This window comes from Clytia hemisphaerica, unplaced genomic scaffold (assembly GCF_902728285.1).
Source record: "Clytia hemisphaerica strain Z4C2 unplaced genomic scaffold, Clytia hemisphaerica genome assembly, whole genome shotgun sequence".
Taxonomy (NCBI): domain Eukaryota; kingdom Metazoa; phylum Cnidaria; class Hydrozoa; order Leptothecata; family Clytiidae; genus Clytia; species Clytia hemisphaerica.
The window spans coordinates 413,007-436,611 of NW_027104189.1; the positions used below are offsets into that span (position 1 = coordinate 413,007).

At 34.4% G+C, this 23,605-nt stretch overlaps 3 protein-coding genes across 3 annotated transcripts; all 3 read right to left on the reverse strand.

Annotated features, from left to right (window-relative positions):
- Window positions 1–2,853: 2,853 nt before the first annotated feature.
- On the reverse strand, window positions 2,854–17,383 carry LOC136814967 (F-box/WD repeat-containing protein 8-like). The gene is made up of 12 exons (XM_067071390.1): window positions 16,631–17,383; window positions 16,034–16,237; window positions 15,396–15,640; window positions 14,599–14,796; window positions 14,018–14,239; window positions 13,313–13,532; window positions 12,505–12,682; window positions 6,174–6,324; window positions 5,588–5,686; window positions 4,643–4,738; window positions 4,092–4,193; window positions 2,854–3,631 (listed from the first exon to the last, which is right to left on the reverse strand). The coding sequence occupies exons 1-7, from the start codon at window positions 17,328–17,330 to the stop codon at window positions 12,522–12,524; spliced, it is 1,950 nt and encodes a 649-aa protein (XP_066927491.1). The 5' UTR covers window positions 17,331–17,383; the 3' UTR covers window positions 2,854–3,631; window positions 4,092–4,193; window positions 4,643–4,738; window positions 5,588–5,686; window positions 6,174–6,324; window positions 12,505–12,521.
- On the reverse strand, window positions 3,504–6,285 carry LOC136815015 (uncharacterized). The gene is made up of 5 exons (XM_067071450.1): window positions 6,174–6,285; window positions 5,588–5,686; window positions 4,643–4,738; window positions 4,092–4,193; window positions 3,504–3,631 (listed from the first exon to the last, which is right to left on the reverse strand). The coding sequence occupies exons 1-5, from the start codon at window positions 6,283–6,285 to the stop codon at window positions 3,504–3,506; spliced, it is 537 nt and encodes a 178-aa protein (XP_066927551.1).
- Window positions 17,384–18,094: 711 nt separating the features above from the next.
- On the reverse strand, window positions 18,095–22,749 carry LOC136814968 (ubiquitin carboxyl-terminal hydrolase 30-like). The gene is made up of 9 exons (XM_067071391.1): window positions 22,221–22,749; window positions 21,823–21,881; window positions 21,437–21,542; window positions 21,108–21,294; window positions 20,374–20,524; window positions 20,063–20,125; window positions 19,624–19,764; window positions 19,082–19,299; window positions 18,095–18,343 (listed from the first exon to the last, which is right to left on the reverse strand). Exons 1-9 carry the CDS (start codon window positions 22,468–22,470, stop codon window positions 18,145–18,147), a joined length of 1,374 nt encoding a protein of 457 aa, XP_066927492.1. The 5' UTR covers window positions 22,471–22,749; the 3' UTR covers window positions 18,095–18,144.
- Window positions 22,750–23,605: the final 856 nt, after the last annotated feature.

Sequence of the window (23,605 nt, forward strand, 5' to 3'; positions counted from 1 at the left end):
TATACTATACTATAACTTTTTTTCCTAATAGACGATATTCTCGGGGATCAAATCTGAGTTTTCATGTTAAGCCGATATTGTCTATTAGCAGATAACTTTACGTTAATACTCGAGGGACTTGCAAAAGTCCTGCGTCGTAACACACGTACATATATTACTGTACACATTTTTTAGTTTATTTATTTATTATGTGCGAGAGATGCATTCTAGGGTTTTGTTTTTGTTTTTTGAAATTACTTATGATAAAATACATCATGATTTTTCTCAACTAATGCTCTTTAAATCTACTTCAATTTTAAGCCTCGACCATGTTTTATAAATAGAAAGCCTCAAATTAGAGATACAAAAGAGAGATGATCGTATCTCTGATCGTAAATTATCACTCTTTGTGAAAGATCAGAGACGTGATTTCCTGGATTTCCGGACGATTATAATAGTCGATAATAAACCGTATTTAAGTTTTTGATTTTTCTAAAATAGCGATGAATTGTGGGATTGTTTCGGGGATATTACAATAGAATTCCCTAAGAGATTTCTATTGTAATTACCCCGAAACAATCCCACAATGCATCGCTTTTTTAGAAAAATTAAAAACTCCGATAACATTTATTTGTTTAACATCCATAAAATAATGCAAACTCGAACCCAGTCCCCTAGTTCGCTTTTCTATGATTTTGTTAGCTGCCTGAATCTCAGAACAAGAAAAATTTGGGACAAGCTGGAGTTTTTACCAGCTCTTATTTGATTTGGTTGGTCGTTAAGATGTAATAAAAGAATCTTATTACTTTTTCTAAAGAACGTGTCATTTCTATCACTTTAAATGACCAATTAGTGTAAAATCTTGTAAAAACTCCAGCTCATCCCAAAAATTTAAGTACACCATAAGTACCAATAATGAGAAACAATAATAAATTTCAAACGAAGCTAACAATAATCCAACTGTCAGCCCTTTTTGGACCTACCTCCGGGTACCGCGGTAGAGGTCCTATAAATAATTAACCCATGTCCGTCCGTCTGTTACCAGTTTTTCTCAGGATTGGCTCATTACTTTTTTTTGATTTTTGGCACAATGATACAAAATGGCGATGCCCAAAATGTGACGGAGCCCGATTTTTGAGAAAAAATTTATTTAGGCCAAAAACTACCTAAAAATAGGGTTTTTTGGACTTTGTGCGAAATCCTGTCATTACTTTTTTCTGATTTTTTGTACAAAGATAGAGGGCAAGATTCTCTAAAGAATGGCTGAAGTGGTTTTCCCGGAAAATTCTTATTCGCCTTAAAAAACGGATTTTCGTATTTTGGGGAAATTCCCTTTAACCAAATAAGAAAATTTAGCTTTTCTCAATGTTGACTCATTATTTTTTTCTGATTCTTTGCACAATGATGCAAAATGGCAATGCCTAAAATGTAACGAAGCCCGATTTTCGAAAAACATTTTTTCCGGCCGAAAATGCCGGAAAACGCCGTTTTTCTGGATTTTCATTGGATTTTTTTCTTATAATTGGTTGTGTTTTCATTCAAAAACATTAGTGAGGTTAAGTATACCGGAATAATCACGATGACGGACGAAAAATGTAATAGGCTAGTGGAAATACGAAATTTGATTGGTTGAAACTCACTAGCCTGTTAAATTTTCGTTCGTCGTCGTGATTTTACCGATTTACTTAACCTCACCATTATTAATAGCCATGCCTACCATCAAGCATGTTTCAATTTTCAAAAAATTTGATCTTTGAAGCCGGAACTATTCAAAAATCGCCGGAACAACCTATTTTCGCCGGAAAGACAGTATTTCTTGAATTTCTCGAGCTGTACTTAATATTTTTTTATGAAATTTTGCGCACTGATGAAAGATGAACCGGAACTTTCTATTTCTATTTTCCCTACTCCCTTCCCTCTTCCCCCATCAACAATCAATGATAAAATTTAATGTGTTATGCATTTTCGCAAAACGCTATATCATCTGACTGATTGTTTTCATTTTTCTCCTTATTGCCTTACTCTTGTCTCCCGAATAGACGTCCCCCCGCTAATTGTTAATTGAAAAAAAAATCCATCCCCCCCGCCCTTATTAAGACCCCCCTGTAATTAAATTCGAGTAATTCAATATTTTATTACAGTGTAGAAAGACCTTAAACTTATGAAAATTTTCCTCTCCGTTAGTATTGGTCCTAATTTTATGTGTTTATTTGTTAAGAGTTGCTTTTTTGTTGTTGAAATTGATATCAGTTAAAAAAATCATGTCTTCAAATTACCCTCCCCCTCTTATTCCATCCCCCCGCTTATTAGAATTCAGAACATTTTCCTACCCCCCTGCTTATTCGGGAGACAAGACTATTATCTAGCTTTCATCATCAGGTAGGTCCATTCAGCATGTTGCTTGTTGTCTTTTGCAGTTATATTTTTTGTTCTTTGCTGTTCACGAAATGTTTTTAGATAAAGTAGAAGGAAAAGAAGCTATTTAATTTTGATATCTTATCAATTTGTTAAGTTTAGCGCTCGGGGGGTTTCAGGCAAAAAACGTCGAGCGGTATGTGCGAGCCATAAGGGTACCCTTTTTTATACCTCGTAAGTCCCTCACAGATGTACCAATTCATAAGTTGGTCTCTGAAATAAATAAAATTGAAGATTTCCGGTCACGGTCGCCAAAAACTTTATGACAAAAATCTCTCAAAGAGTCTAATTTTTTAAAGAGTGGCAGGGATTTAATTTTGTGAACTTTATCAACATTTGCCAATTCCGAAATGAGACCCGGGTGAATATTTGCTAGATGCGAAAATGAAATGAAGGTGAAATCCTTAAGAAATTTTAAAGCAATAAATTTTGTGATTAAAACGGTACCAAAAATAAGACCGAGTTTAGTCAATAATATTTCATAAATTATCAATAACTTACAAAAAATACCTAGAAGAAATAGCACTCAAAGATATCAAAATAAATTTTCCCCGTGTCATGGTAATGGAATCATTAAATACTATTGGACCTTATCATTTCTCCTAGCTAATAATTTTATAATTTGTTCTACGAAAAAGCATTCGACACACAACGTTGTTGCAACGTTCATCTAATGGATGTTGGGGACGTCTAATGAACGTTAGTAGGGCGTTTTGAACCAGCTACCATAAATACTACTACTGCATCATGCAAATTTAAAAAAATCAAATCATATATTTTTTCATACATCGCCGATGAAAAAGTAATTGTCAATGTTATGTTTACATAAATTATTGACTGCCAACGTCACATTAATTTCTATTTGCAATATTTGGTATACAGTAAAGTCTCCAAAAGTTTCTTAAAGAACATCATTATTAATTTCTTTCGATTGATCGCCTAGCATTCGATTGTGTTTCAATCTAATAAGGAATCGAGAAGAGTGTTTCCGGTTTTTATCCCAACCAATCAATGTTCGCTTTTTCGTCAACATGTCGAACCGTCCAATCAAAAAGCGTTTTGCTCAAGGATAACCCAATCGTTTTACTTCCTCTACGAGCATCAACCAATCAGATTGGACAAAAGTTGCACGTCCTTGCACAGATCTGTCGCATGAGGTCAGGAGAGATTTTACAGAAACCAACTTCTTTGTACATGGGACAAACCAGTTTTTGATGTTCACTGTCTCGACATCGATCTGAAAGATTAAGAACAAAATAAGATCAGAATTTTCAGCTTTCAATCAAAGAAAACAAACATATTTTCCAAAAGCGAAAGTGAATTTAAGTCTATTAAATTCTTGAGCTTTCTCAGCTTTTATGAAAGTAAAAATACCGATTTTATGGATATAAGAAAAAAACAGCAATGGTTGAAGGCTTCTCTTGTCATCTATCAAATAAGTTTCTTATATGGAAGTGTGTATCTGTAGAGGTCTGAGATTCACACAACAGAGGTCGTTACGAAAAAGTGAAGAACCTTCAATTCACGCAATCACGCAATTTTTTTTCGCAATTCACACAATTTCTGCTCACGCATTCACCTAGATTTTTTGAAATTTTCACGCATTCACGCAAGTGAAAAAGCCCGTTTACGCATTCATGCAAACCGCTGGGGCTTTAAGTAAAACGTCTTTTCATTTCAAAAACAAGATCACTCACCGCATGGTATTCCGCATGTAATTGGGCAAACTAACCGAACATCTGGACGAGCGGAACATTCACTCTTGAAGAATCTGCACATCGAATGTTTATCTGCGCAAGCTGAATGGAAAGTGAAAGACTGGTTTGTTGAAATTAGCGGAGGAGGAGGAGGCCACAACCCAAAAATTATGAAAGAAAAAACTAACAAATTTGACGGAGCTAATTTTGCCTTTAATTTAACGAGGAATATTTTGGCGTTGGTTGCCTGTGCCAGTAGAAAACGGCTTTTTTCTTGACACCGTTCCGTCTATAACTTTACATAAAACCTCCACAGATCCATTGGATTGTGTCAAAAAACTGACTTTCAAAAAAAAAGGAAAATGAAGTGCCTATAAAAAAGTATTATCCAAATAATAGTGGGGTAAAATTTTCTTAGACTTGCAAAACTAATCTGACTAAAGCTATATTTTCAACTTTAGACAATTCGAAAAAAATCCGGAGTAAAATGTCAAACCACAAGTATTTGGAATTTTTACAAGCATATTTTTAGAAATGATTTATTAGCTTACGTGGACAACCATCTTTGTTCGAAGAGTTCGCACGTGTCTGATTGTCCCAGCAACAGCCATATTTTGTCAACCCACAATGCAATGGCGGACTGGGTACTGAAGAGATAGATAGAAAAACAGTTGATCTTTTGATGAGATACCGTAACCTCAAGAAGTCATCTAGTATTCAGGGATATATCGGGTAGAAGATTCCCATAGATATCTTTAATAAAACACTAGTGTCGAGCTACTTAATTTTTCCCAGGTTGCTGGCCTTGAATTAAAATAATGTGCCATCCTGGACCAAAGTCGACGGCAATAAAATGACGGAAAATCGCATAAAAACACGACGTCCTATAATGAAAGATGGCAGATGGGGTAGGATGGCAAAACACGCGACGGGAGAAGACCCAGGACTCTGGGTAGGTAAAAACTAACTTGTTCAAACATCGATGCATTTGTACACAGTAGAAAAAATAATTTGGCCGGTACATCTGGAAATACCAATACCACGGAATTGCTCTAATTACGTTTTTACCAAAAGTTCAGCCAATCTACTGTACAAGACATCTGTGAGTTTTTTTCAATAACAAGTGCCAATGTAACTCTGCAACTCTCTATGTAACTCTTTAATTACATCCACCGATAATGATTTAGTCTAGCATACAATTGTAAACTCTTGCGCCATAAGACTGCATGGCAGACGATGTAATTTGAATTTCCCAGGGCCAAATGACAATTTTTTTATAAAAACTGAGATTGAACTGAGTCATTTTTCACTTTCAAGGGATGCAAGAACCCGGGAGGAAAAGGGAATCAGTTCTACGACATGGCGACTATTCAAATGTTGAAAACAAAAGACGCCCTTATTAAAAGGAAAACATCTTTGCACCCTCATACGCCTACGTACCCCTGGCCCTGGGTTTGTAGAGATGGAGATTGAAAAAGCAAAAATAAACATCATACCACACAAACCACAAGTGGATTTACATTTCCGTTGAACAAGTTTCAGATTACATCGGTTACGTAAATTTTGACATCCTTCGATTTTGTCTGCACAAAAATCTGGCAAATAACAAATTAAGATTAGTTTTGTGAGTGGATTTTTGACACAAATAAGTCAACGTAGTAGGATTGATTAATGAACACAGGGGATGGCGATAGTTGTAGATAACACGGGGTTCTAAAATTTCTTATATTCAGAGAGTCGAAATTACACATTGAAGTATATGTAATGAAGGCTCAATTCATGATATTCATAACATAATGTTTCCTAAGGAAATACCCCGGTTTTAGCTAGTAGTGGCAATAACCGGGGTCTTAACGTAGAAAATATTCCGTCGTGAATATCATGAATTAAAAGAAAAGTGATAAATTGGACGGAATGTTGACAAAAGACTATTTTGCCATAATGCAGAAGTAATAATACAAAGCTAAAAGAGTTGTACTATAGTTACTCTCGCATTTATCACTTGAACTCATAATTAAACATTTTATTTGAAATCCCTGTAGAGATCTGTTCTTTTATACTTTAGGATAGATTTTTCATTACCTTCATTGTAATTGGCAATGGTGAACGATTTCTTGACATATTTCTTAGCGTGGTTTTGAGCGATGACCATAAACACAAATAAACAAAATGATAAGGCTTTAGTAGAATCCATCTTTTAGCTTCTTATCCCAATTCTTCTCTTTTCTTTCCTCTAAAATAAAAAAAAAATGTGGTGAAAGAAAATGTTTTCACAATCCTTGCGATAACCAACGGCTTTTAATATGTGCTCGTTATTCTTTTTCATTTCAAAGTATTGGAAACCTTCGGATGTTCCGAACTATTTGAGTTATAAGCCTGAAAAGGTTCTTGAAATGTTCTTTATTTCAACCATTTTGTGAGTACTTTTGAGCAATTTCTTGAGAAATTTGATGTTTCTAAAGTCTTAAAATGTTCTTAATATTTTGGCCATCGGAGCCGTGTTCTTATATAGTTTGTTCTAATAAAAACGTAACACCTCAAGTGTTTTGGTTAAAGTATACCAATGTCGATTGATGCCAGCATTTGCGAGAACGTTGATATCTTCCGACATCCGAGGCCATTCAACAATGAAGAACTAAAACGAACTCACTTTCTAAACAGCTTTTGGGGAAAAGGGATATGTGTATTAGCGGACACCTTAAATGGCGGACAAGACGACATCCCCTAATCTAACAAGTAGATAGCCCATCTTTGATATACTCAAAGAAAAATCATTACGTTGTTCCTAAAGTTGTCCGCTAAGTAGAACTATATACGCTCCCTAATTCGACGTTCTACTATTCGATGGGCTTCATAATATTGAAAGTTCCCATCAACAAGAAACTCTCATAAACGATGCTGTAACCATTCGATGGGCTACGGTCCATTATTCCCTTATTCGATGAAAATCAAATCCCCTTGAAAATCAAATAAGAGAGCGTAACCTGTAACGCATAGGATCCGCACCAAAAACATTAGAAATGTTGCTAATACATTTGACTCTCGATCATCCGATAATATTGAAATTCACCATCAACAAAAAACACTCAAAACGACGCTCTACTTTCTGATATACTCCCTTATTCCATGAAAATCGAATTCCCCTTGGGAATCGAATAAGAGAATGTCAACTGAAGTTTAACCTTTCTGCTAAGAAGAAACTAAGCAATGAAACCAAAAAGTTGCATAGCATATCGATACATTTCCAGCATCTCCTAAAAAACAACCACACCGCAGTAATATAAACTAACACAGAGATCATTTAAATCTCGACCAAACATCCGGCTCACAGAATTATCAACGTGATGAAAAATCAGCCGTTTGCATTGTACAAGCAAAGGTGCAAATTCGCACTAAATGAATAAAAAGTTGTCAACATATAAAACTCAATCAATGGGTCACTATTTTTGACCACAAGCTCTCAAAATAAACTTGGATTATACAAGAAAAAACCTATGTGCGAAAATTATTGATTTGCACTGATCTTCATTGAGAGAGTTCGAAAGAATTTCAGGAATGCAAGATTAGCCAGAGTGAAAGAGAGATGGATAGGGTGGCCAAAAAATGAGAACCGGTATTCAAATTCCAAACACTATAATTAACCGTGAGATAAAAAAACGGGAGAACGTTTTTTTTCTATAAGAAAATGAATTTTCAAATAGAACGAACCTATGTTTATTTTGATTTTACATGCTTAAAATGACTTGTAATTTATTCACTTTTTAAGTCACATCCTTGACCACATGTTCAAAATTTTAAGCGCGGTGTTTTCGTATCTATTAAGGTATTCTTTAAAAGATTTTTAGTATCTAAAACCTTATATTTTTATTTACTTTATTAGCTCTTATAAAAAACACCGTGGTGTATCATTTACCCAGACTGTTGTCAAACTGTGTTTATTCGAAGGGACAAAATTAATTGATCAACTGAAATATTAACAAAAAGTGTTATTGATATGTTCTAATATAAAATTTAGATTGACTTTCACTGCGCTCTGAGGAGAGTATTAAAAAGTCGCATACCATACAAAGAAATTGATCAATCTAGAAAATCCTACAGCTAGCCATTTCAAATCGATGCAACATTTAAAAGAAAACGGTAGAGAAAATGAAATATTGTATTATGCAATGCTGCTGAAAAATTCTTTGGTAAACCCATGGTTGACAGAACTTAATCCACAGATTTATTAGATCAAGTTCAACTTAATCAACTTAAGGTATCTGATATCTACTCTCTTATCCTGATGCAATACCTTATGGGATTAATAATAAAATTAAGACTTATCTCCCACAACACCAACCGTCTATCCGATAAAAAAAAAGAATAAAAATAAAACTCTAGACGAGGTATTAAAATCATTGAAATACTTCAGACAATGCTCAGGCCAAGAACAAAAGTCTGCAAACATCAAGCAAAACTTGAAGCAAAGCCTTTAACTACCAATGGTGGATGTTACAAAAACTCACAGAACAGGAAAATAAAATGTCAAGGTCACTCTACATTTTAGAACCGTGACCTTAATAAACTATGATACCAGTTACCGTTAAATCTAAAAACTAATTTCAAGATAAAATTGAAGCCTGAAAAAGTTATGGCATCCGTATTCCACCATACGTCAGTAAAGGATGTTTTTAAAGTCGGATATAGCTTTAGGTAACATCTTAGGAAAGTATCGCAAAAACCAATATATTAAACCAAAGATACATGCTCTTGCAGAATATTTCTAAATAACAAAAACCGCCAAGTTTCAAACATTGTGACACATGAAACATAAAACACACACTTCCTTCCACCCACCAATATATAACAACCAAAACCTTTCTTTTTCTAACTAATCGAGAGGCATTTCGAATCAATCAGAACAACACTTAATGAGATTAAACTTACTTTAGACGCATTCATTAAATAGAGAAGGAGTAAACCTCGCAAATAATAACGAAGGAATTCAATTAACTTAGACAGTATGGTTAGACAAGAAGCATCAGAAATGATCAAAAGACATTACGCAAGAAAAACTCACAGATAGCATATTCCTTTACGCACTAGTTAGGCTAATTTCTCACAGATTTCTCGTAAAAGATTGTCAAGATTTAACATAAACTAACCACGTTCTTTCTTGATGATGTCAGATCATAGAAATGTTCCAAATTCGAATCCTGCTGTTGATGACCAGAAAAGTAAGACAGCGGACTCAAACTGGACACACTTCTTATGGTATAGGTAACCCGATCCATGTGCCAACTCATTGCTCAGTGTAGGAACTCTAACCGCATTATTTGGCTTTTTTTCAGCAATGAAGATCAGTTGACAGATGCAGGGCCACTTTTCCCACCCATAATGCACCGGCCATGTGGTTTTTTCTCGTTAGCTAGATTGAAATACATTTACCTTCAGACTTCCAAAAATGCAACACATGAAAACAAAAGCAACAGATTCGACCTATCGTCCGAAATGAGGTCCAAACTTTCTCTTGCCTGGAACGTTGAAGACTTGTTTGCTTCATTGTGTTCTAGGATTCAAATATGTGCTGCAGTTTAAAAATTACACGTTTTTTTTTATATAAGAACAAACTATATAAGAACATAAGGCTTCGAGCCCAAAAATTTAAGAACATTCTAAGAACATACTAAGGCTTTGGAGACTTAAAAACATACAATTTCTTAAGAAATTACATCAAAATGCTCAAAAAATGCTGAAAATAAGAACATTTTAAGAACATTTTTAGCCTTCAAATCCAAAAAACTAAGAACATCCGAAGGCTTCGAAAATTTTTGACGTTCTTATAAAAAAAAAAACGTGTAGACCACAAAAAAGAAAAACATGAATAAGCATTTATTAAGGTCTATTTAGGGAGTCGATTGTTTTTTAATTTGCCCTCATTTTAAATTGGGTAATTGAATCGCATGAAAGAAATTTTTTTAAATTGCAAACGATTAAGCCCCTTTAATTGAAAAACAAACGAGAAGAAAATCTACTTATTACGGTTTCATAGCTTTCAAGGTTACCAAGGTTCGAAAACACCCTATAATATTTCAAGTCCCTTTTGTAATTTGACTGATACTAAATAGGTTAACTTTTCGCGAAAGTTTCAAGCTTAAAGTAGGCTGGTTTCGGAGCCGATTTTCAAAGTACCAGAGAGTTATAAATAATAGATGTCAAGAAAAATATAGATTCTTGATGGACAGACCGTGAAAATTACCGGCCTGATCATATCACACGAATCTATAGAAAAATCCAGACCTTAAAAGTCAAAATATCGAGTACCCTACGCAGCTGATGTTCTCTAATTCTCCTATTCGATAGGCTCCACAATTTGATAATATTGAAAGTCGCCGTCAATAAGAAACTGTCATAAACAACGCTCTACTATTTACCCCTTGAAAATCGAATTAGAGAGGGTCAACTGAACTTTCAAAGAAATGACTCCTTTTCAGACAAACTTATCAATGTACTTTAGTGCGTATCAGACAAACCAACAGCCATAAATATCTGCATACGAATCAAAACTACAAAAGTCAAAAGGATATAATAAAATCATAAAAATAAAGCTTTTTAAAGATGTCTTAATTTCAAACTTGTTAATGGGGAATTAATCTGCCCTATGCAAAGTGAAGCCTCTATTTATCTAGAGCTTAAGATGATGTTTGATGAACGATTACTGATGTCAAGTGTGACATTATTGAAATATCTGATAGGCTTAGGCTTACATAGGTCTTGACCCAGAAGGAAATCAGATCTTATTTTGCAAACAAGGAGCTGAGCGTCTACACGTTTTTTTTATAAGAACATCTAAAATTTTTGGAGCCTTCGGATGTTCTTAACTTTTTGAGTTTTAAGCCTAAAAATGTTCTTAACATGTTCTTATTTTCCTCATTTTTAATGTATTTTTTCATTTTCCTAAGAAATTGGCTGTTTTCGTGTCTGTTCTTAACCTGTTCTTAACATTTTGGCCACTGAAGTCTAATGTTCTTTCATAGTTTGTTCTTAGAAAAAAACGTGTATTTCTACAAACGGGTATGAGGGTTCATTCGAAGATGAAATCGGCCAAATGTCGCAAATTATTGGCCCTTGCTTGGAGAATTCAAAGAATGACCTGAAATTAAGTAAATAATGTGCATTAAGCCCATAAAAGACAGAGAGGAAATAGCCCTTGCTTCTTATCATCAAGATAAACCAGAATAGACAGAATAGAAGAGACACAAACAGTCATCATACAACAATTGAGCCACCAGATACTCGCTTTCTTCATTATTTTCAAATTGTTAAAACGGCGCTATCAAACTTAACGTAAAATCGGTTCCCACGACTTCAATGATCTTTTTTAACAAGTGAGTAGCTTAAAAAAGACAGCTTTTTGCTATACAGAGTTTACGAATCTGCACACGTTTTTTTATAAGAACAAACTATATAAGAACATAAGGCTTTGATGGCAAAAATATTAAGAACAAGTTAAGAACATTTTAAGGCTTTGCGGGCTCTTAAACACCTGATTTATTGGGGGAATGGTGAAAATAAGAACACGTAAAGAACATTTATGGAATTAACCCGAAAAGTTAATAACATCTGAAGGCTTTTAAAACTTTGGATGCTCTTATTAAAAAATGCGTATCGCTGTTATTAGGGTTGATTTAACTTAATTATGGGTTTTAGGTGATGTAACTCCCATATCTTTTATCGTATAATTTTGATGACACAATAATTTGGTAGTGATATCATAACAAAGGAAATACCATGTTATTACTTTAACGCAGCAAAGGTGGTTGATCCTCAAAAATAAACATGTTAATCATGCAAAGGCGTTCCTTACAAGGTAAAGAAAATAAATATTTTCGACTAAAGTGCTTTGCAGGTGACAACTAAAGGCATCTGTATTTCACCCGTGTTGGAAATCAATGTTATTTAAGCCTGCTTTACGCGAAAACAAGCATCGTTCGGTCTGTACCTTTAAACAAAATATACTGCCCAGAAAGCGTGGGACAAACGTCACTAGTAATGTCCGAGCAGATCCTGATTGTCCGCACTGGCACGTATGTAGTCTAAATGCAATGGCACCAAATCGAAACCAAAACAAGCGCTCATCATATAAAACATAAGCATTGGGACCCAGTAACTTTCGCTTTTATTTTCAAGCAAACGATAACGCGGTTTTGAATGTTTTGGCTGAACAACTAGGTCAGATCGTCACATACCCCATATCCATTTAGAGCAGAGCATGGCATATGCGCAGATAGATAATCAGATCAAATTTGTTCTGAAATTACGTCACAGAAAGGCATTGCAGTACAGTTTCTGAGAGCTGATGTCATTCCGACTCATCTGAAACTTATACTTTGCGAGGTTAAATCATAACCTAATAAAATTATAAATAACTTACCGTGACTAACTTTTCTTCTATATTTTTGGTAGATTCAGCGCCTCAACATTATCATAGGGTGCTATAAGTTCAATATTGTAATCGTATCCGGTAATGTTGTCATAGTCGGCATGGAATTCTTTGGATAACGAACCACCATGCAGAATATCTTTCGTGAAATTCATCACGCGAATGCTCCCTGTAGGAAAGCAACAAAATAACATTATTGTAAACGAACGAACGAACGAACGAACGAACGAACGAACGAACGAACGAACGAACGAACGAACGAACGAACGAACGAACGAACGAACGAACGAACGAACGAACGAACGAACGAACGAACGAACGAACGAACGAACGCCAATTTAAAAGACCGTCAAATAGGTACCACCGAAAGAGCGTAATAGCCGATTAAAAGATAAACAGTGTATAAGGGGATAATTTTGTAACCAAGAATGTTCATATTATAAGAAAGACATTCGCAGCAAAATAATCCTGCATTTCTTAGTTCAAACATTTGCGTTATTTTGAAGACGTTTTCAAGGGTGTCTAAACTAGCCGCTTTAGAATGATAAATTCTATTTCTATTTGGTTGAGTTGCGGGGGGCTTTGAGGCTCATTTGACCCGGGCAAAGATTCGTTCACTTGCCAAGTGAAACGCTGCAAATGGGAATCGAACCTCAGTCGTCTGTGCAACAACCAAGCTCAATGGCTGCTATACCACCTTAGTAATCACACTTATAAGTAGATTTTCAACTTGAACTCGAATGTTTCATTAAGAAAAAATCAATTCTTCATAGAATATTAAACTAATTTTAGCGCGTACCTCTGTACTTTCGATGTTGTATCAAGTCATCAGCATACCAATTCGAATTTCTCGGGAATTTCTCAATTGGAATATTGATAGTCGTTAAAAGGTAGTCAGTGAAATGACAAAACTTCACTGGATGCTTCATAGTGTTCTTCCAGTACATCGTTCCAAGATGGCGGTCCCACAGCACGATGCTACCATCTTGGTGACCACTTAAAATCTTCCATTCGTCAAACTGAAAAAAGAGAAGGACGTCATCGGTCAAAAAGAAAATTTATTCAAATCGATCGAGTTGTCAATGTTATTTTGCCACTATGAGAATGAAGAAAAAGAAATACATTAAAGGAAGAAATTTAGGCGGGAATTTAATTTGGCGGATGGCCGAAAAGTTTTTTCAGAGGGATTTTACTTTGGCGGATCGGAAATCAATTTTGGCGAGAATCTAATTTAGTGGACTGTGAGTTTCAAGGTTCAAAATCAGTGTGAAAATGTTGAAAATACGCCCATTTAGGGCCTAAATAGTGAAAAATCGAACGAAATATGAGAAAACTGAAATTTGGCAGATGGTGGAAAAAATAAATTTTGGTGGGAACTTAATTTGGCGGATTTCGGCCAAATCCGCCAAATTTTCCTGCCGACAAAATGTCTTCCTTTAATCTACCTAGAAGTTAAATATTTCAATGTAGATTTGATAATTTATCGAGCTATGAATCAACATACCTGAAGCATGGTCACATCGCTTCCGATTTTCGGTATAAACGACAAAACTTTGCCATCTGTCATTTGATAAATCTTAATGGTTCGATTCGAACATGCTACGATGACTTGATCGTCCAAACAGTCAGTGTTACTTTTGTCTCCATAACCCAAACATTGAACTCTTCCTTGTGAGCCATGCATGTTACATAATTCTTTTAACGTACTTAAGCAATATTTGCGAATCTGAATTTGCGAATTAAAAAATGAATTTTAATGAATAATGCCAATTTTTCTGTTGTTTTAACATGGCTTAGACCAGGGGTCTTATTTCTGATTAGAAAACAAATTTCACCGGCAAAAGACGCGACTAAAATGTATATTTCTCCAGACATCATATCATAACACTTGATAACCTAAAATTCGACAGAGCTTGTTACGCTTTCGTAATACAAATAAAAGGCTTTTCTCACACTAATTGCTTGGTTCCAAGTGATTTTAAGAAAACGTGCAGAATCTAGTTTTGTTTGTTTTGTGCCATTGAACCAAATTGTAAAGAAGGACAGTCTAGCTGAACGAAGTATCATTTCCATGTACAAACTTACACGAAAACCACCTAAGGAGCTGTAACCGAATCCATTGACTGCTACCACCAAGTATGATGCGCTGTAGCGGAGACACGAAAATGTCGCACCGGCGATTTGATCCAGTTCAATGTGTGTTTTATTTTGCGTTTCAATTGTCAAAATTTTGTGTCGGAGGTTCAGGACCAAGACTTTGTCAATGAATGCCAAATCCAAGATCTGCAAGATAACAAGAAATATTGAGATTAGGAGCGATAAAACTTTGTTATGCAGTGACAATGTAAAAAGGTCGAGCTTTCAGGCTAAACCATCACAGTAAAAAATTATTTTCTTTTAAGAAAACAAAACCCATTATTTTGAATCTAAAAATGCCTCAAAGGTGAGAATAGTTTTAAAGGCTATTATCAACGGGGTATACATTGATGGCTTTAATAATGATATCCACTGTAATAGTTGTTTCCTGCAAACATCAAAATAATGGTGTATCAAGATTTGGCTATACCATTTTTATTCCAGACAGGGATATCGACGAACTTTTCCAGGGAGTTTGTGCTTAGATTTTCCAAGAAATTTTTGTTCATCTTTCATATTTTCCAAATGAATCATTGAAGGTTTTTGAAGGCCCTTCCCGGGGTCATCAGTAGCCCCTTTTTCACAAAATTTTACTTTCAAAGAGGGTTTTATCCCCTAATTTCCAGGAGATAAATTTTATTCAAAATTTCCAGGGTGTCGGTGAAAAAAGTTACTACCATACCCCTGTATGAATTCTTTTAGAATAGCCCAATTGTAACGACGACTTTCAATATTTGATAACTTACTTTTTCATTAAAGGTATATTCGTAATGAGTGGACCAATTCCATGTATGATCTACCCCGACATCGTGTTGTTCTGTTTCCTCTTCATTTGCTTCTTTCAAGATCTTCAGTCTCGGTCCACTGTTCAATGAAATATATTTGGAACACGGGCTAATGCCAATTTTCCATGTTTCACTGGATGCGAGATTTGTCATGAAAACGAGGCGAGCAGAGAGTGAATTATCTCTTCTCCATACCATGACATCTCCTGAAATGAAAAAATTCATTTTTTGATTCCAAGAGCCGTAAATTATTTTTGATGTTTCTTTCATTTTTTTATATGGCGGTTATAAGAGCTTAGTACTCTTGATGTACATAAAAACTTCACTGACCAATCAATCTATTTACCAAAATGCAGTTATCAGCTAATAAAACACACACGAACGAGTGGTACACCTTGACGAGATATTTTGAGTTATTTTGAAACGAGGCCACCTATCTACAATTTAACGGTTCTCGAGATGAGTCTATTGAGCTTAGTTATTGACAATATCATTTGATTTGATCAGACTGTTTTTTAAGCTAAAGCATGCAGAGGCCAATAGAGCGTTGCGTCTTTCACAAAAGTGGGGCATCCATAATAGGACATTTGTATCTTTACCATTTTGAAAAGAAGCAACACACAATGTCTTCGACATCTTGACATCACAGCATACATCTGTTATGATATCTTCGTCCCTCGTGTGACGTTCTTTCAAAGGGTGACCAAATGATCGGTCCATTAAATTCCATATTTTGAGAGAACCATCAAGATAAGCAACAATGACGTCATCTTCGTAACAACATGTTGTGCAGAGTATGCCACCTGAAACATGATATAAATTAAGAATTTGTAATTTATGTTTTAAATTATGTGGAAATGACCATGAAAATATATATTGAAAATTGCTGTTATATTGAGGAATCGTATTTTCAAAGAATCTTTTTAGACAAAGCCTTATTTCATGACCCCCTAGTGGCACCCGTAATCACGCCATCACGCAAAATTTTTACGATCACGAAAATCGCTTAAGTCTTTCACCACAAAAAATAGCGAAAATTACCCCAAATCACACATCCATAAATTTTGCCCTATCACGCATCACCTTAAATTGTGATCACTCGTCACGCCAAAAAAGTTTGAATTGCGTCATCACGCTAACCACTTGGGGCTTCACAAAACCAAAAGCTACAATTCAAAGCTGTTCAATATTTATACCTTTCTCATATTCAAGGTCATAAACTTCACAAAATCTTTCTTTCCATTTCTGTTGAACATGGCGCTTCTTTAAAACCGCATCTTTGACGCGCCGTTTCCACTCATACCCATCAATCATTGACAAATCTTCTCCATTCATTTTCAACTGTTTATAAATATTAAACCATATTAAATCATCTTCGGCAATAGCTTTCCATTGTTTGCTTGCACGACAGCATTGCGATAAATCTCTAACGTTCAAATAGGTGAAAACTTTAACAGCAATTTCTTTTGGTAGCTCCATTTCAAAAAACGGTATACATGTTATTTCATCAATATCAGCTATTAGCAGGTCAACCAGACTCTCTTTTCTCTTAGAAGAGCATGCTTCTAGGTTACCATCATCTTGGTTAGAATACTTTCGTTTTCTACTATTTGGTTTGTTTTCTTCAATACTAGTATTCAAATACTTGTTAGCAATAGCGAAAGCTTCATATTCTTTCGAGATTTTCGTTGACGTTGTACTTTCTCTTGGAATCACTTCAAATGGTTTTTCAGATGTGATTTCAACATCTTGTCTAGATTTTGAATAAGTAGGTTTTTGTTCTTCATGATAAACATGTTTAACAGTTGGGTCTTTCTTTTGTTGAGTAGTCGATTGTGATTGGTGAAGGTCCAATAACCATTTTTGACGAAAATCTTGTAATTCGTTTCTCTCCATCGGTCAAGTTTTGTTTTCTTTTTCGTGGAAAATGTTTCTTTTATTATCTAGCTGAAAAATGAATACACTCAAACAATTAGTTGAAAATCGCATACTAAGACCAAATATAATCTTGCGATTTCTCTTAAAGAATTCGTCAATTTTCACCTATCAAACCTTTAATAAGGTGGAGTTTACTAGAATAGAAAAACGTAAAATTTTGTGATAGGTGTCTTGAAGAGTAAAGCGTCATTGTTTCATTTAAATTCTTCAGAATGAAGATTAGAAAAGAAAATGACTCTGCAAACCGATTAATTACTCTATTCTCAAAAACATAATCTTTAAAAAATCTGATAAAAAATATTTCTTCAAAAAAAATTCTTACATGAAACTGGTCTCGCCAAGAATAGTACTATTTACAAAAGATGGCAACTATATTTGCAGAAGAAAAGTGTTGGGAATAACAGAAACCAAATTTCAAAACCAATCACGACCTTAATAAGGGAACTAATTTTTTGCGAGAACTAATTTTCGCTTTTTTCGGGATTTTCGGCAAAACCGCAAAAATTAGAACCCGCTATTTAACAATTTGGCCATTTTTAGTCATTTTTCATGAAAAATCCCTAGGGAAATGAAAGAAACATGTCCAAAATAGAGCAAAACAGCGAAAAATTAATTCCCGCGAAATGCGATTTTTTTCGACCATGAAAATTAGTTCTAGTTAACATCAGTTCCCTTAAGGTAGGCCTCTTTCCTATCACATATCAAATCATAATCGCCAGAAATTTGAACTCATTTCATACATTCCATGTTCAACCATCACAAATTCTAACTTTTAAATTTTCTCATAAAACAAGAGATAAGCAAAGCTATCAAATACAGTGCGTTTGGAGACGCGTTTCACTTGTTGATCAGAGATGTACACCCATTTCTGTTGATCACCTGGTGTTCTTCGAAACACTGCAAAATGGCCATCATAAGCATCTCCGTAGTGTAGAACAACTGAAATCAATCTATACCAGTTCGACCAAGCACTATATGGTGAAAAGAAAGATTTCAAATAAATAACAAACTACATGAAATTGGTGAATGATCATGCTGGCATTTTCTTTCACTATGATGGAATACTGCACTGGTCAAAATATGTCGGAAATTTCTAGAATCTAATGGTATTGTTATGATCCTTAGTCCAATGTAAAGGTTTTTATGATGTATAATGAAAAATTCAAAGTAGGTGTCCGGTAATTTTACTTAAACTTGTCAGATTTGATTAAGGTATTAGCTGCATAAATCTAGCAATTTTCCAAAATAACAGAAATAATCAAACTCCGTAGCTGTTGTGTGAAAAAACTGTTAACATTATTAAAGCTTATTTAAAGTGACTAGATATTTTCATTCCCTTATCATTCAGTATCTAACCTAGGCTGCACGCATCCCCTCTGATATGATTTGATATAGGGGATGCGTATCGAGTAAGATATTCCTGTCCCAGCTTACCCCCGTCTTTTCTTTTCTCTTTTTTGATTATGTGTCACAGCTGTACAACGACTTCTCTTTTTCTTTGTTTAATGAATGAAAATTTATAATTATGAAAGCAATAACACAATGACGTCATTTTTCTCTTTCTGTGATTGGATGTAACAAAATTATGTAAATTTATGCAACTATCGGTTACCCCAAATTTGAGGTAACTCTCGGACGAGAATTTCATACACGATACGCATCCCCTATAACAAAATAAATTCTGGGGATGCGTGCAGCCTATATCTAACCTTGATTTTTTCGTTGAAAAGTTACTAGAGCCTCCACAAAGCAGTGGTCTAGTGGTTTTATCAGGGATGTTTATCTTGCTTTTAGAATCCTTAGAAGAATATCGAAAAGGAGACACGTCTAAAAATTCTGGGAATCTGACAAAAGCAGCATTCTTCCTTGTTGATCCATCATTGGTATAATAGGTTCGTTGCAATTGGAGACATAAGCATTGCGGAAGCTGGAAAAAATAATGTCTGTCTTTTATTTGTATAAGATATAATATACACCCCTGCATGGTCTACAGAAATTACATCATTTTTACAATGTCTAGTAACTAGACAACTAACTAGTCAACTGTCTAGTAACTAGTCATTGCAGAGTTGAATATCATGAAAATTTTCACATAATTCAAATTCAAATCAGAGCGAATGGCGATGGATTGACAGTTCTTCAAAGCTCATTTAAATTGATAAGAAGATTACTATTATGAAGTATTAAGTAATTGTGTTATAAGTATTAAGTACCCTGGTATGTCATGATAACATATACAAACATCAAGTACCTTTGATAGAGAAGTTTGTTTTTGAAATTTTGTTTTCACTTTACAATTGTTGTTCTCTTTAGTGCATTTCTCACATACGACATCACTCAGATATTCTGTTTCAATCAATTTTTGAAAACAAGACTCCAAAGTGCAACCACGCTTTAAAAAAAGGAGAAAATGTATAATATGATGAAAAAATTTTCAAGTTTCTAAAGCAACAATAATAAATAAAATTCTGAAATTTGGATAGCACAAACAGCACAAACAGCAGTCTCTTCTCGTCTGCAAATTGCAAGATTTACAAAAAGTCAGGAACCTAAATCAAAGACTAGAAGAATGTGTGGCCTTAAGGCTATGGAAATTAACCTAACTAACAAAAGTAACACTGATTGACAGATTGTAGTCACAATTACTTTTTGGCAATGCGTTTTTAAAGAGCTTTATTAGAATAACATACCTGCAGTGAAGCATGCTGAATGCTCAGAATTAAACTTCCAAATTTTTCAAATTTGATGGGAGACTATAGTATAAAAAATAAGAAGAAGCCTCTTTTACTTCACCAATAAATACAGGGGAGAATCATTTAAAAAAAGGAGGAATTCTGAAGTGAAATCTAAAAACTGTTATCAAAATTCTTGCAAAAGTTGGCGAAAGCCCCTACGAAAATATAAGAAATTGAGAACAACATGAGACAGCCTAAAAATATTCCCTATAAATAATTCTGTTTGGAATTTTCCAAGTTTACCATTAACACGAAACATCACTTACCTGATATGAACATTTAGTACATGTCAGCTTGTTTGCAACAGACCCCTTGAAGGGATCAGTAGCAAAGTATGATGATGGACTGCGTTGTAAAGAAGGGAGCGTCTGTGAAATCCTGTTCATTATGTGACTTGATGCTGTGTTGACTTCACCTCTAAGAAACAGAAAAATTTGAACTAATGGGGAGGAATGGGTTTTTGTTTATCTTTATTGAAAAAAGAAATGTTCTTAACTTAAAAACTTGTCATGAATACCAAACTAATGTGACAATTTAATACAACGCTAATTTTTAAAAGAAATTTTTCATACTGTGACAGCCTTAAAAATACATTGCAAGCCATACTCAGTATAAATCATACTCAGCCAAGAGTAGAAGATTGCTTTGTCGTTATTGAATTTCTTCTCCAACACAATACACCAAGTTTGTGCTCCTTTCGGCTATAGCCGAATGTATATATAATGTGCATAATGTACTCAGGCCATTTTTCATGCCCTTTTAGTGTCCGGTCATTGAACGCTGCCCCTCTTGAAATTACTAAAATTTCGGTAAAAACAGTCATTTTTTTGGTAAAACACTAGAAAAAGTGTCCTTTTTAGCCACCAACGGACGCTGTCCTGCCTTTCTAAAATATGGCCTGGTACTTCATTAAAGTTTGGTTAGTGCTTGATTAAGTTCTGATAAAATCCTTTACATTTTATAGGGGAACTATTACAATCCTTGAAAATTCCATGCTTACATGAGATAGAATGATTTCCCATCTGCAGAAACTTTCTCCATCTCTTCATTGACAGTTGCAATAAGTAGTTGAAAGAATTCATAAGCATCGTGCTGCTGGTTAGAAATCACCCATCCATGCGATGCAAGGGAAAGCATTAGATCCAAAGCAGAATAGACATCTTCATTACCACACTGATTTGATAAAACTGAAGACAAAAATAAAGAAATAATTGATTTTAATAAAGCATAGCTATGTGACTCTCCAAGCAACAAGCAAGTTAAAGTACCTGGAATTCTTTCAAAGGCAGGTAAATTATAGATATTCATTTCAAGCTAAACCATCTTTACCTTTTATCAGTATATCAAGACTTGGTGCTGTAGTTAGACTAACAGAAGATTCCTTGTACTCTATATCGTATATCCATTTTCTTGCAGAGGATGAACTTGAAATCGCCTGCAAGGAGAATTTAAACAAACTTACTAGAAGGCTCTTTTTAAAGCCCTTAAAGAATGTTCCGAGTTTCAGTCAGTGCATTTGAAAAGCTTAACTAAATTGATGTTACTTTATTTCTTCAAGTGTACATTATTTCACAAAAGTGTAATTTTTCCTTGTGTTTTTGTTACCACTGCCGAGAAAAATTTCCTTGTAGATCACTGGGTTAAGGGTTGATAGGTGTATTGATTGGGGAGTTTACCTTGCCTTATATTAATGTTTATTTTGCAATAATGTTTACCTGAAGCACTGAGTTTATAAAGCAAGTATTGCCTTCATTGAATAGACCAGGAGGTAAGCCTGTAATGAAAAATTTAAGAATACTATCGACAAAAGTTAAGCTAAAGTCAACCTATTAGGTAATCCAACCAGGTCCAACACCATCAATAAATTTCTCAAAGTTTTAATGGTTTATTAAGAAGATAGAGGATTCAATTGAAAAAAAGTTAAAACCTCAGAAAACCTGATCCTCTGGGAAGCATCACTCATGTTGTAAGAATACCCAAAGAAATTGAGGATAGTGATATTTTACCTTATAATATTTTTTGAAAAGTTTTAAAAAGATTTATTTTTGACTCCGTTTCCTCACCCTTTTGGTGACACTGACAAGATAGACACAAAGAAAGTCAGTTTTCTTACCTTTTTTTCTTCTTTTGCTGACTGCTTCAATTTGATCTTGGTTTTGTTCAATATTAGTGTTGGACGATTTCACATAAAAGCGGTAAGCCAATGCTAATGTTCCAGAAGACAAAAGCCATACAACACATTTAGAAAAAGTTGACGATCCATCCCAAGCCAATAAAAGTTTATACTTGTACCAAAGAAATTTATAATAAGCAAAGTGAAGATTTATTTTGAAAAAGTCCATGTTCTTAAATAATGTATACATTAATCCCACTTTGTGGAATTAGATATTTTTCCTGTATGAGCTGAAAATGTTTTCTTTTCTTTTTTCGACTTCTTTGGGTCAGCAGTGGCAATCATATACACAATATACATAACACATCCTGCAAGAGCTGCAACACCAAAGTTCATAACATTTCGATTAGGTTTGATATAAAGCTCAGGATTAATAAGGCGTGAAGCTACAGTTGATTCTATTTTCTTTGAAGGTTCTTGCTTGACTGATGACCTTAGTATGGAGAATAATTTCATCTTTTTAAAACCTAAATACACAGATTTAATCAAAATTAAGTGATTTGTGGTGTAGTTTATGTTATCAGAAAATTAACCCTACTTACGTCCATTCCTTCAAAACAATACAGAATTTTAAAGAATCGACTTTTTGACATTTCAAAAGTCAATAGAGCTTTTCGCCTTTCCATCCGCCATCTTAATTGTATGCAAAAATGCAGGAACCAAAAAGTCGTGGTTGGATTTAGTTGGAAAATATGCAAAACATTAGCAAGTTTACACAAAGATTAAAAGACAACAAAACATCTTATGAAGAAATAAATCATTAGAACAATAAAAGATGAAATTTCTTAATCCAAAAAGAAATATTTACAGAACAACAAAAGCCTTTCAGAAATTTGTTCTTAAAGACATAGCATATTCTGTTTTCATGTCATTAAAGAATTCCACGAAGACAGAAGTACACACATCAAACTTTTAAAACACGCAAACTGAAAGCAGTAATTCTATGCCGTCAAACATTCTTTCCTGTGCAAGAAAATATTAAAACCCCCATTTGATAAACAAGATCAAGCCCAACACCTTAGTAAAAGCCGCTGTAAATCAGGGCTTTCAGATCAATGATTTGATTTGATCATTTGATGATTCTATTCCCAGGAGAATAATTTAGCGTCAGCCAAATAAGGATTATATTTGTACCTTCGCTGGTGATTTTTCAGCTTAAGATTATGTCTAATGTTATGGTTTTTTGAAGTGCTTGTTCTAAGATATGAGCAAATATTATTATTTTTATTTTTCAAAAGAAGCAAATTTAGTTGTTTTGGAGAACGCAATGGCATATTAAATAACTAATTACTCCACAACAGTTAACTAGAGACAAGATAATTTAT

Coding starts and splice junctions, on each gene's coding strand:
- LOC136815015 (XM_067071450.1), bottom strand. CDS start 6,285: ATGGATTCTACTAAAGCCTTATCATTTTGTTTATTTGTGTTTATGGTC. Junction 4,739..5,587: donor ATCCACTTGTGGTTTGTGTG/GTATGATGTTTA, acceptor CTATCTCTTCAG/TACCCAGTCCGCCATTGCAT. Junction 3,632..4,091: donor TACATGCGGAATACCATGCG/GTGAGTGATCTT, acceptor TTAATCTTTCAG/ATCGATGTCGAGACAGTGAA.
- LOC136814967 (XM_067071390.1), bottom strand. CDS start 17,330: ATGGAGAGAAACGAATTACAAGATTTTCGTCAAAAATGGTTATTGGAC. Junction 14,797..15,395: donor AATATACCTTTAATGAAAAA/GTAAGTTATCAA, acceptor GTTATCTTGCAG/ATCTTGGATTTGGCATTCAT. Junction 14,240..14,598: donor GCTCCTTAGGTGGTTTTCGT/GTAAGTTTGTAC, acceptor TCGCAAATTCAG/ATTCGCAAATATTGCTTAAG.
- LOC136814968 (XM_067071391.1), bottom strand. CDS start 22,470: ATGTATACATTATTTAAGAACATGGACTTTTTCAAAATAAATCTTCAC. Junction 21,295..21,436: donor TCTTGATATACTGATAAAAG/GTAAAGATGGTT, acceptor TTTTGTCTTCAG/TTTTATCAAATCAGTGTGGT. Junction 20,126..20,373: donor GTACTAAATGTTCATATCAG/GTAAGTGATGTT, acceptor TTTATACTATAG/TCTCCCATCAAATTTGAAAA.